Source organism: Acartia tonsa, chromosome 12, assembly GCF_053477335.1.
Source record: "Acartia tonsa isolate MP-2025a chromosome 12, ASM5347733v1, whole genome shotgun sequence".
NCBI classification, from domain to species: domain Eukaryota; kingdom Metazoa; phylum Arthropoda; class Copepoda; order Calanoida; family Acartiidae; genus Acartia; species Acartia tonsa.
The window spans coordinates 29,169,498-29,182,807 of NC_137271.1; the positions used below are offsets into that span (position 1 = coordinate 29,169,498).

At 30.5% G+C, this 13,310-nt stretch overlaps 1 protein-coding gene across 2 annotated transcripts in view; it reads right to left on the bottom strand.

Annotated features, from left to right (window-relative positions):
* The window catches only part of LOC145333571 (uncharacterized), a 93,660-nt gene that overhangs the window by 44,018 nt on the left and 36,332 nt on the right, over nucleotides 1–13,310 (bottom strand). For both annotated transcript variants that reach the window (XM_080178733.1, XM_080178732.1), the window contains exons 2-3: nucleotides 1,299–1,398; nucleotides 465–529 (exon numbers count right to left, since the gene is read on the bottom strand). In XM_080178733.1, coding sequence (XP_080034859.1) covers nucleotides 465–489 — 25 coding nt within the window. In that variant the 5' untranslated portion in view covers nucleotides 490–529; nucleotides 1,299–1,398. The remainder of the gene's footprint in view (nucleotides 1–464; nucleotides 530–1,298; nucleotides 1,399–13,310) is intronic.

Here is a 13,310-nt window from a genome sequence, read left to right on the forward strand (position 1 = left end):
TATTAGAATTATGTAAATACCTGTGTTAAATTTACATAATTTTATTCAACAAATTTAACAAATTATGACAATATTAAACTTTTTATTTTAAGTCCTAATATAAAATAGGTGGGATGTTCGGGCGTCTTTTAGGATTTTTCTAACCTAAAACTAACAGGGACGCTTTATATAGATGATCATCCGTTTTTTAAAGAGTTAGTTACAACCAGAATGTTTACATTGGAGAGTGAATTATACTGGTACCCAAAATTTTACATACACCTTTTATCATCCGTTTTTATTCTTAAAACTTTGGGTACTTTGTTAAATATTAATTGGTTATTTTAAATTGACAGTGTCAAAACTTTTGAACCAATAATTTTAACCTTCAGCATTATTTACACTTCAATGTACTCTCCAATCCTACTTAACGTATGGAGGAAGTCTGAATATAGAATAGCTACGCTTTTTAAAAACTCACTTACCTAGGTCTGAAGGGCCAAACTGCATCTTGAACTGGAACGAGTTGAAGATGTTTTCTCAATCATATCTAAACACAAGAAGCTTTACAAAATCAGCCATGTGACGTCATAAAAAGAGGGATTATCATCTTTTTTTTAGGGTTTTTTCCCCTTCTCTTTTCAGCCCTCATTTTTATAACATCACTTTGTAAAGATTCGAACACAAGCTAAATTAGTTTCACAAGCTGAAGCAGCTTATAGGACCTATAAAAAATTACGTCATACAATGCAAATGACAAATGTTAGGACAATGCACAGACTAAATTACCAATAGAAGGCCAGTGTATATTTTAATTGACTAATGGTAGGCCAATATGTCGTCATTTTTTATAGGCACTATAAAAAACTTCAACACAAGCATTAAGTGTGCTGTAGTAACAGCTAACAAGTATTTGACCTGTATTTGATTTAAATGGGGAAAAAAGTTTTACAACATCCATAAGTAGCAGAGCACAAAAAATCATGGATAAGAATACGCACAAGAAGAATTTGTTGAAATCAATAATAGATTTATTGGCGAAAAACACAAAACCTTTCTCACATTTTTATATTTTTAATATTCATATTTTGTCTTGAGGATGGACGGATAGAATGACAGACGGACGGATGGACATTTGCATTTATAGAGTAGCTTCGCTACTAAAAATACGTTAAACCATTACAGAATGAAATAAATAATACTAGAATTACTTCTTAAAGTTTAATTTGATTAAGAGAGAGTTTATCATGAACGAGTGGACCTACAGATATGCTATAATTATATAGTAGCTGCGCTACCAAATAAAAGGACTGTCCTACCTCAGTTATTGTTTGTGTCTGCCTAGCCCAGAGAAAAAAGACTGTCCAGTACAATTAAATTCATGATCAAGATAGATTTGAAACAGACAGCTTTACACACCTGAAATTTAAACAGAAGGGTTAAGAATATTTATGTACTACTGAATGGATTGCATTCTCCTTTTAAGGGAAGCCTTAAGATATCAGCTTTTGAGTGGTTTTATGCTATCCCCCCCCCCCGCCCTTCTTACTAATTTGAATTGTGAGATTTATAAAGTGAATACTTATTTTAATAATTAATTTTAATGAAATATTCACTAAAAATTCATAAACCTATCCCAAGCTAAATCAAGGTAAATAATATATCCCAATATATAGATAAAGGAACGGACAGATGGACGTACAAAAGTTATTGAGATAATTATAGAATAAGTACAGGTCATTTTTGTATATTTGTCCTCCATACATCTATACCGTACTAAATTATGCTGCATTCATAATTTACCCCAAATTATCGCCAAGGAAAGGGACACACATTTTTAAAAAATGTTATGTTCTAAAAATCTTCTAAAGTATTTGTAAAATTCTTTTAAATTTAATTTTTAATTTAAGTTTTACATTGACATCTGTTGAGAGCAAAAAACAATTTGTAGTATCTGAATAAATATGCAAAATTCATGTAATTTAAAAAAATATTCATGGCTTTAGCAAAGCAGTTAATGTAATTAAACAAAATAAAAGTTGCTCTTGTAAGGAAGAATAGAATTTGAACAAAATTAGATCAACGTTTTAGTTGTAATTTTGGAAGATTTATTGAGAAAATAAATCTCTTCCCTTATTATCATAAATATATAGTATTCATTATTGTATTCTGTTCTAGATGATATCAAATAGAAAAATAGAAGATTTCAGGAATAAAATATACTAACCGCAGCTACATCTAGCTGCTTTGATTATATTAGCCTTATAATCCAGCCAGCCGCGCGGCTGAGTCAAAACAAACCTTAGACTCAACTATAGCCAACAAATTTCAGTTTAGTTAACTTAAAAAATTGTAAGATTAGAACCAGTTTTGTTAATACCAAGGGGCCAAAAGGCCCGGTCTAGCAAAACTAGTGTTAATTTTATGATTTTTAATTCAAAATTTGTGGAAAATTGTCTGAAATTAGATGCTTTGCATGATTTTTCAGAGTGGCTGAGAACCAGCGGATGTTAATCGGTTTCGAAGCCATACTGGAATAATTTTTATACGGACAGACTATCCTAATTATGAAGTAGATGTGCTATTGAACAAAATGATGTAAGCGTAATAAAATCTGAGAAAATAAAATAATTTCTAATACCAAAATTTTATCATAGGGAATATATGTATTAATGTAAGGTATTTTTCCTCTCTTTGCCAACAATACTCACTAATCATATATTAATAATACAATAAAGTTATACAATAGAGGGACAAAAGTTATTTCTTTAAATTTTCCCAAACTGCAATGAACCTATACTTCGTTGCAATTTATCTGTGCAAATAAAACAGTTATAATATTAATATAAAACATAAAAAGGTTCTGTCCCTTAGAGTGATTGTCGAGCACTGAAATTATTTTTTAAATCAATAAAACAGGGGGAGGGGGGTAGTTTTTTTCTCATGTCTAACCCCTGCGGGGCTATCCAGTACCTAATAACCTAACATAGTAAATATGACCTGAAATAATAAACAAACAATCAACTCTACCAATTTTCATTATATATAAAAATTAAGGAAGGGTTTCTTTGCCTAATAAGACAATTAAGGGAAATTACCCTAAAATTAAAGGATATAAATTTCAAAATCTAATTTCCTGTCTATAATCTCTATTATTTTATCCCCTTATAAAATTTTGTTCATATTTTGTGGTATTTTAAGATCAAAATATAAGCTTACTAAACATCTATTCTTATTTTCACTATAAAACACATCTGTTAATAATATACATAATACAAATACTTCTCATAATGAAAACCAATATAATGAACAATACAGATATACATACAAAGATTTTTGTTAGCACTGCTACTCTAAATCCGTGGTATGCACGTTTAACGGGCATTTTTTACCCTACTAGTAACTTGAACATTTTGATAATGTAAAGTTTTATTTTTCAGTTTATGAAAGAATATAATTACAAATTGTTTTAATGTGTCAAAATAGTATCGTTTATTTAAGCAGTTTGCAACAAATTTACTTACAATTTTGTTTAGACATATTCATTCATAATCTGCTTTTTCAGTTCTGACACTCTACAAGTCTTAATATTCATTTCAGAGCTTTGCTTTTATGGATGTTGTCAATTTTGTTACAGGGTATTTTACATAGGAAACAAGATTCTGGATAAAAACTAATTAATTTTCTATTTGTTATTTATTGACATTTTTGAGAGCTCTTATAAAGGTCATAAATTGTATTATGCCCAGAGCTCGGCAGCCGCTGGAAGAGAATTTGGCAGCTTTTAGTTTCGTTATCCACGGCACAGTTGTAACTTGTTCTGCGGAGGATTTAACTTTAAAAAAACGCGGGTAGCAAACAAACAAAAACAATCATTTTAGGGAAGGTTAGGTTAAATATGGGTTATTAGAGATACGCAAGGGATAAGAAATCCGTGGGAAATATGGCCCCGTAAGATTTCTCATGCTTTCTTTAGGGTAGGTTAGGTTAGAGCTAAAAATCCTTGAAGATACTGGTTTGTAAGCTTTAGGGAAGCTTGTAAATATCTTTTGGTGGTTTTAGGCTATTTTCCTGAGCTCCCCTGCTCTTGCCTTAAGGTAAGGTGAGAAGTGACTAGTTTTAAAAAAAGGATGGGTGGGGGGGGGGGTGAGGAAGCTTGGTGATCAACTTAAATGTATGAGTAAAAATACAAAAGTATTATAAAGAAGCTGCAGCTGTGTGCTCTCTTTCAAGTTTTGCAGCGGATTCTCTAAAAAAAAAGACTATGCTGAATGCGGCTGCGTCTGTCATTTCATCAATATACAATAACCAACATAACTAAAAACGATATAATAGGATTGTATTTCAAGTATGTTCTTATTAATTATTTTATTATAGAAAAGGACGAGTCGATTAAAAAAAAGAATCTATTAAAAATTCAAACCTTACATAAGTACTAACGGTCTGACGTACTAATACCCTCTTGTTGAGTAGCTGCAGAAGTTTGCTTATAACAAGGAAAATTAAATCCATAATTAGCGCAACATTGGAACAATGTTTAGCAATCGGATTTTTATAGTAGCTGTGGTCAGGGATCTTAAGGGATAAGACAATGGCCAATAAATTGATGTCAGTACCCAATGATGATACACAAAATTCGCCTTTCTATAGTTTAAAATTGGTTGGTGGTTTTAAAGTGTTTGGATACTCAACTTAAAGAACCAACTAATCAAAATCCAAAAAAAGTTGTTAAGTGACGGAATAAGAATAAGTTATTATGAAACTTTGGGAACTAATAATAAACATAATAGTAATAGTAATAAACAGTCTAATGTCTCCTCCCTCCTTGAGCTGTGATACATCAAAATAATCCTTAAATTGAAACTGACTTAAAAAATAAAAACGTCAACATTAAAATGTTTGAAAATGTAAATTCCATGGAAATAAAGAAATTTAAACTCCTAGATTTTTTTTCGAATTCTTTGAAATGCACCAAAATTTGATTTCACAGGTCAAAAAATAAAATAAAGTATTGATATCATTAGGCAAGAATTTTCCTTTTTTATTTGGTAGCGCTGTTGATGCAAAATAGATGAACAAATAAAAAAAAACATTAAGAAAAGATAATATTTACATTTATATCAAGTGTCCATAGAACCTACCCTAAAATTAATAGTTATAAAACTTCCTAAGACCTAATAATGGAGGAACGTTTCGATTCAGCAGTTATTGAGATCCTTCAGTACACACAAACATCCTGTCACTTTTACATAAGGATGGCCAAAAATAAGATACGATTTATTTTAGTAATTACTATTCAGATTTAAGTTTTGAAATAAAAAATGAGGGTTTTAAGGCAACGAATGAAAGAACGTGTTTATAAAACTTTGGATACCAGAGTATAATTTACATCCCAATATTCCCTTCCTCCCTGGGAGAAAAAGAGAAAGATGACAAACAAAACTGGAGTTAAATAAACATGATAAAATTAATCCTTTAAACAATGGATATACAATACACATGGATATTTTGACTGGTAAAAATCATCATCAACTTAGATTGCTAATAGGGATCTCATTTATTTGTTAGTTCGTTCATCCGGTAGCAAGGAAGGGGATGGGTTTAAGGGGTGGATATTGTTATTTTAGCCAGCTGCTAATATCACTTTATTAGAGTACATGAAACTCTGGCGCATCATCCAAGTAATAGTATATCGATTCTTTTAACAGATTTTTCAACCGAATTTCAAATCCTATTTTTATGAAATTGCATAAATATAGGGATAAGACAATGGACAATAAAATAAACTTCTACTCAAAATGTGACATAAACCTAAATAATTATATACAATGTTTCCCTCCATGTTAAAAAATCTGTTCTGTTATTAAAAAGAAGATTTATCTGTTATTTTTTATTTATTCAAAACTAGATGGAATGATGACATCGTAACAATCTAGTCTATTTTAAATATTGACCCATTAAATATCTCTGTATAATCAACGTTCTATTCGTTAAAAAATAAAATTTTATGATTGAAATAATGTTTCTTTTTCTAACTATTTAAGTACCACCTACAGTAAAAAATGCTACTTTGTCATTTTTTATGGAACTGTGTTGTCTTGTAATTTCCTTTCCTGTATGCCTTAAAAACCGATTAATATCCGCTAGATGAGAACCGGTCCTCGGCCTTACTGAAATATTATTTGTAGCATCGTGTCATAGATAATTTTCTACGAATAATAAAATAAAAATCATAAATTTAGACCCGAGGGGTCGAGGTTTTTAATCTTATGATTTTTTTTATTTTAATACTTGCGAAAATACGATAATACGATGCGATAAATAACTATTTTTGATAGAACATTTTTACTGTATTTTATCCCATCAATGGTTCTAAGCTACCAACGTCATAAATTTACACATAAGATTTGTGGGAAAATATCATTCCTACTCCATTGACCTATCCCTGTTAGGATGACACACACCTGCTAGGAATAAATCATATTTTCAGCCGTTTCAAAGATCATACAGTATGCTATAATCACAGCAGAGTTCAAGGTTGAGAATGCCTGTTACTCTAATGTTAAACTGATGGTACAGAATGACTTTAGAAGCTGAATTTAAAACTAAAATTCAAAGAATTCGCAAACTATGTATGTTTGTCAGGGTTCAATATATTTTCTCAAGCGAAGCAACTTTACAATTTGATGTTATACTTGTTTGTAAGTAATGTCTTCCATCATAGTAAGGAAAAATTAAGGTAAATTAATTTCCCCAAAGTACCCTAAAATCTTATACAAAGCTTTACTGGAAAGTATAGGGACAAAATCTTTCCAAGATAGCCTTTAAATCCAAACCTGTTACTAAATTATTTTTAAAAATCATTATCAATTCTTGGATATTACCTAGTATGGGCGAGGATGCTATCCATAATAAATTATGGAGAACTATGTCTTCTCTCCTGTCCAAACACCCAGAGGGCTGGGTATAAGGTGAAGTAACAACCAACAGACTAACCCTTTAATTGTTTGACCTGTTTAGGGAAATATAATTCTTTCTATTTTTCTATCAATGTCACGCGCCTACCATACCAGAAATAGGTATAATTTTTAAGGTCTCTAGCATGAAGCGGTGTGTTCTAGACTAAGTCCCTACACCTTGCCGTACAGCGAGCCGGAACGTCGCTATTACGTTAATTCTATGGGTTATTCATTTTTGGATATAAATATGCTTGTTGATATATTACATGTATTTGAATATATATATTTTGTAAAATATTAGTATATATTTAATATATCATGTATTTTGAGTTTATTTTGTATAGATATTCTAATCATAGTTACCAAATCTTGAAGCATGGTGTCGACACAAAATTTTCGAAACCTATTAATTTCCGCTGGACAAGAAATGGTTCTCAGCCATACCGAAAAAAATGTATAGCATCGTGTTACAGACAATTTTCTATGAATATTAAAATAAAAATAATAAAATTAAAACCATTTTTGTTTGCCCAATCTTTCCGCCCCTCTCGGGTATAACAAAACCTGTTTAAATCTTATAATTTTTTAAATTCAATATTTACGGAAAGCTGTCTATAATACGATGCTATATTTAACTATAATCAATTTGTACAAACCACTACCATATGTAAATATAACAACAACAAAAACAAAAGTAATGAAATGAAAAAATTAGAATTTCTAGTTTCTATATAAAAAAATAGCAGTTGGAATTCTATATTCGAATGGATATAGAAGGGCATAAAAATAGCATAAAACCATCTCAGCATCACTGTAAGCGGCTAGCGAGATCCTTCGCTACAGACAAAAAAGCTTACTACTTTTTATAAAAGGATAAACGAATAAAAAATCCTTTTAGTCACGCGCTTTTAAAGACTGAAACTGTTTATCTTTTTAAAACTTGTTTTGTGCAAGGTTAGGTAACCATTAAAATCTGTGGTTTAGGGGATTATTTGTATTTTACTAATGGATTTATAATATAAGTGGATTTATTGTCAGGGGAAAAATTGTCTTTAATTTATGTTGCTAACATGGACCTCAATTATTAATCAGGTCATTTATCCAGTAGGAGGGATGAGAATGCGGCAAAAGGGTTGGATGTGAGGTATCACTATTTTAATGAGCTTTGAGTTTCACTTTATCAGACTTCATGAAAATCTGGTGCAATATCCAACTAATAATATATCCATTGCAATACTTAAACTCAGGGTTGGATATTGCACTATTCAAATATGGAAAATGGATTGATAAATCATTTTGCATAAAACATTTCAGCTGGTTAAAAATAGATTGTACAGTAAATTACAGAAAAAAAACTAATTTACTTAAAAAATAGTTTTTTCACAGGTAGTTAAGTTAGTATGGAGGGGACATTTGACCGCAAATTACAAAGGCACCAATAGTTTTATAATTACGTCATCTTACTGGCTCAAAAACTTTGGATACTTTTATAAATTTTGATTGGTTGGTTCCAAACCAGTAGTGTTCAACTAATAACTTTAATATACAAAGGGTATTGAAACTTTGAAACCCATCAATTTAATAACCTTAAAAAAGCTTAAACTTCCTTAAATTAATTGAGGATGTTATGGTAAAATTGTCTTATCCCTAAAACTTCCTAAAACCATATATTGCATTATTTAAGACGATTTAAAACACTAGATATATTTATAAGTATAACTGTAATATATCTAAAATATTGTTATTTTTTTAGAGTTTACAATATAAAGAAACAAATAAAATAATTTTAATATAAACCCGCATACCTAACGTTTCTTAATTTACATTTTAAATTTAAATCTTGCGTATCCAAACATTAACTTGATCAAAGTACACTCCTAGAGAACTAACTAGCAACATATCCTATTATATACAAGATTAGTAAGATTTTTTAAAGTAGTAAGATTTAATAACTTAGGATCTGATTGAGTTTGCCTTTTTATGGAAACTTTAGGTATGGTTCAATCTATTTTGGTTGAGATTTAGGTTTTGGGTTGGGGGTATTTTCTAACCCCCTATGATTGCAGAGCTCGTGGCGAAGCCACTAGTCTATAAATAAAGGAACAAGGAATAGAATGATAAATTTGTTAAGAAATATTAAAAAAGAATTTATATTATGAATGATCTATTTAAAAATATTATTAGGTAGCATATATTTTTGGCTTATAAATTTAGCTAGTAAATTGGCTATTTTTAGAAAAAAATAGCCTTAAACCCATATCATGACACATATTAAACTTTCGTTCCTTGTAATATAATACAGTATTAGTCTACCCATTTCAGAGATCTTTAGCTTCAAAGGAAGATTCCTTTGCTCTTTAATATATAAATGAATATTCTTAAATGTGCTTCATAGTTTCCCTTTACGAAACATACCTAAAATTTTGAAATGTAATTAGTAATATAAATGTTAATGTACATACATAATAACAAGAACAGTTACGTTCATATGTAGTCTAGCAACAACAAGCCAGCAATAGTTTAGATAAAATAGGACAAATCATTAATTTCAAATTATTAATAAAAAACTTTTAAAATAATAGGTACTCAAAAGTGTACAAAATGATATTTAATAACAAAAATTATAGAAAAGCTTGGCTTCTAATTTATGTAGCTATGTATAAATATACATATCTAATAGATCAAATTTAATTAACTTAAATAAAATCATATTTAGGGGAAAAACACTTTTAAATCATGTTTATACTAATACAGAAAGGTAGATGTAATATGTATTTCAATGATAATCTTATTATGTAAAGTATTAAAATTTGTTTTTGTCTATGGCTTAAGTTTTAGGCGGTTTTAGACTCAGATTTAAATCTTTGAATAGTTTTAAGCTACTTTTCAGCCCCTCTTTCGAATATGAAACTAGGGGCGTAGCTGTTAGTATAATATAAAGCATATAGCATCACTATCAAAATGTCTTTCTGTATTGATCTATACTTTTTATGAATGCTGTTATATTATTTGTTAGTTAGTAACAGTTTGACTTAAGGGTAGGGTTTAATTGAATAAAATATTCACTTTTAAAGTATGGCATCGAAACCGATCAATATCCAGGGGATTAGACCGGTTCTCAGCCATACTGAAAAGTCACGTATAGCATCGTATTACAGACCATTTTCCTCGAACATTAAAATAAAATTCACAAAATTAAAACCAGTTTTGTTCCTGATCCTTCGGGCCCTGAGGGGCTACCAAAACTGTTTTTTTGTCTATAATACGATGCAATTTAAAAAATTTTCTAATTATTGCTAAGAGGTTGCAAAATTGTAAAACAAAATAGAAAAGTAACAATCAACAGTTATTCAATTCTTTGTTGTGCCTTTAAATAGACCAAGACATTTTCTTGGACTACGCATTCAAGAATCATATTAAACGTCTTTTTAAAAAATTTAAAATTTTATTCATGAAAAAATGAGGTAAAAGTGAAACTAAGATTGGCATCGCCTCTTCTTAGATTACTTCATATCAGTAAATAAATAATAGACATACAATAATAGATAAGTAGTCTTTTTATATGATGTGTAACCATTCTATTGTCCCCATCAAGGGAAGAGAAGAGAGCGATAGAAGGGGAGAGAGAAAGGGAGGACAAGTAAAGAGGGATAAAGGGGAGAGAAAGAGAGAGAGGAGGGGGAGGGAGATGAAGGGGAAGGGAAGAGAGAAGGATTAAAGTGGTAAGAAAGAGAGAGTGAGAGATAGAGGGGGATAGGAAAGAGAAAGATAAAAGGGGATTGATAGAGATAGAGGGATAGAAAAAGAGAGAGTAAGAGGAAGAGGGGAAAGCGAGCTATAAGGTGGCTTATAGAGTGGAGGGTGAGAGAGGGAGAGAGAGAGAGAGAGAGAGAGAGAGGGAGAGAGAGAGAGAGAGAGAGAGAGAGAGAGAGAGAGAGAGAGAGAGAGAGAGAGAGAGAGAGAGAGAGAGAGAGAGAGAGAGAGAGAGAGAGAGAAAGAGAGAGAGAGAAGGAGGGAGAGAGTGCAATCAAACTAAGCCAATATCAATACAATTAAACTAATACTCTATTTTCTAACTCCTAATAAAATAAGAAAAAGTTGGCAAAGGCCAAGTTATTTGCAACAAGAATGACATCATGACAAAAAAGGTAGACATAACTGTTTCTTGGATCTTATGTGACATGTATTACATATTAACGTTCAATATACCATTCCTTTACTTAGAATTCTAACTGAATCATGTTTGTTATATTTGACTTTATATGAATTAAAAGTGACATTCAGGCAGTCTGACGTACGTACATTACTTAATCAAACTACTCTATATATTAAAGTAAAAATATATTAGTTTACTTGTCCCCTTAGACCTCATCAACGGCAATTCCACAATTTTCTTGAATATAATCCAAGAATAGTTTTAGAAGGTAGTAAACAATAAAGATTTGACAATTAAAAATATTATGAATATTAGCTTATTTATTATTTAGTAAAGTTTTCAATCAGAATACATATTTCAGTTAGCGTCTTTATTATCCTTCTGAATATGTGTAATCAGATAGAAAGTTTTGGCCGCTCAAAAAGGTCACTGTATAATAAAGCTGAAAATAATGATATCAAAATTGCTACATGAAACCTTTTACAATTATGTACATTTTCGGGTATCTAGAAGCGTAGCATATCTATAATTCCTTCCGTTTGTGTATTGCACGTTCTCGAATAAGCTAACCTAAAGAGATTTCTGATTTTTTTAAAAACTATAATAAAAAACCTAAGATTGGCTGCTTTTGTATGTTGTCATCCAAGTTTTTTCTACTTGTCTGGCCTTTTAATAAAACTTAGGTATCATATTGTATCATCTATAGTTCACAATACAATTATCTTTTTTTCAATTGGGGGTTCTAGGACAAACGCAGGAGTAACAAACGTCCGAGTGGACACTTAGCCCTACCTAACTTATTTTGAACCATCCTATAGGTTTTTTTAATGACTAACCCCTAGGCCTAGGGGGGCTTATAAGTATATTCATATGTTAACCTGACCTAACCTGTTTATAAAACTTAATTTATAATACTTATATCCAAAGTTTCCGTGTATAAATCTGACATCAAATATATAGAAAGTACTCTAGAACATACAACTTTTTATAAACTCAATATCACAGAAATAGTCAAATATCCTTTATACTAAAGCACAGGTTTGATGCAAGGATCTAAAGGGATAAGACAATGGCCGATAATTGATGTAAATAGTAATACCCAAAATTACCCCAAATTACCCAAATGTAGATTACAATTAGTGGTTGCAACGTTGGGACACTGAACTTAATAAACCAACCAACCAAAATTCAAGAAAAATCCCCATTATTGTTAAGCCAACGAATAAGAAATCAGTATCATAAAACTTTGGGTACTAGTGAAATAAACAACCCAATGACCCCTCCCTACCTGAGTTTGTTGTCTGTGCGCGTTTCTACATTGCTTGCTTCCGTGGCGTGCACAGGGTTTTGAACCCTCTTAAATTAAAGGGGTTTGTGACAATAATATTTTGAAACCCCCCCTTTCCTTGGCTGTTTTAGGGGGAGTGTAAAACAGTGTAGTGAGTGAATACAACCTTCTGCACGCCTCTGGCTTGCCTAATAGATTAAAAATTGCTAAATCCTTAGGTGGTGCAAAGTTGGTTTTTTAAGAAGGAAATTATTTATTGAAATACTTTGGTCCTTTGCCGTTATTGCATAGATTTCCATGATTTTTATTTTCTCCTTTAATATTTGTTTATTAGAATACTGTTCCTTATTAATTCTCAATGTATAAATCTACATGAAAAAAAATGTAATATATTTTTGCTACAGTTGCTATTTGTTATCACAATCTCAATAAAAAGAGAAAATATATAAGTCAAAATGAAAAGCCTTAATAAAAAAAGAAAATATATAAGTCAAAATGAAAGGCCTAAGTAAAATCAAAATTACACCCATAAGTAGCTACGAACAAGAACGGACAAAGTTTTTAAGGGCATTGCAGACAGTTTTGAAAATAAAAGGTAAAAAAGAAAATCATATGTAAGGGAATAGGATGCTTTTTAGAGGCCATTTATTCTTGAGACTTGAGGTTCTCTCCTCAAAATAGTTATAAATATTTCATATACCAAAAAGAAGCTTTATTATAAAGGGGTACCATATCTATTCAGAGGTCAGCGAGATTATTTACTACAGACAAATATACCGACAGACAATCTGCTACTTTTTATTATTATTTTCGATCTGAATAAATACAAAAATGTACAAAATTATAATTATATAATACTTAAAAGATGAGAACATAGTAAGGATGAAAACATCCATAATAAGCGAGCAAAATTTTTTTTTCACCTTGC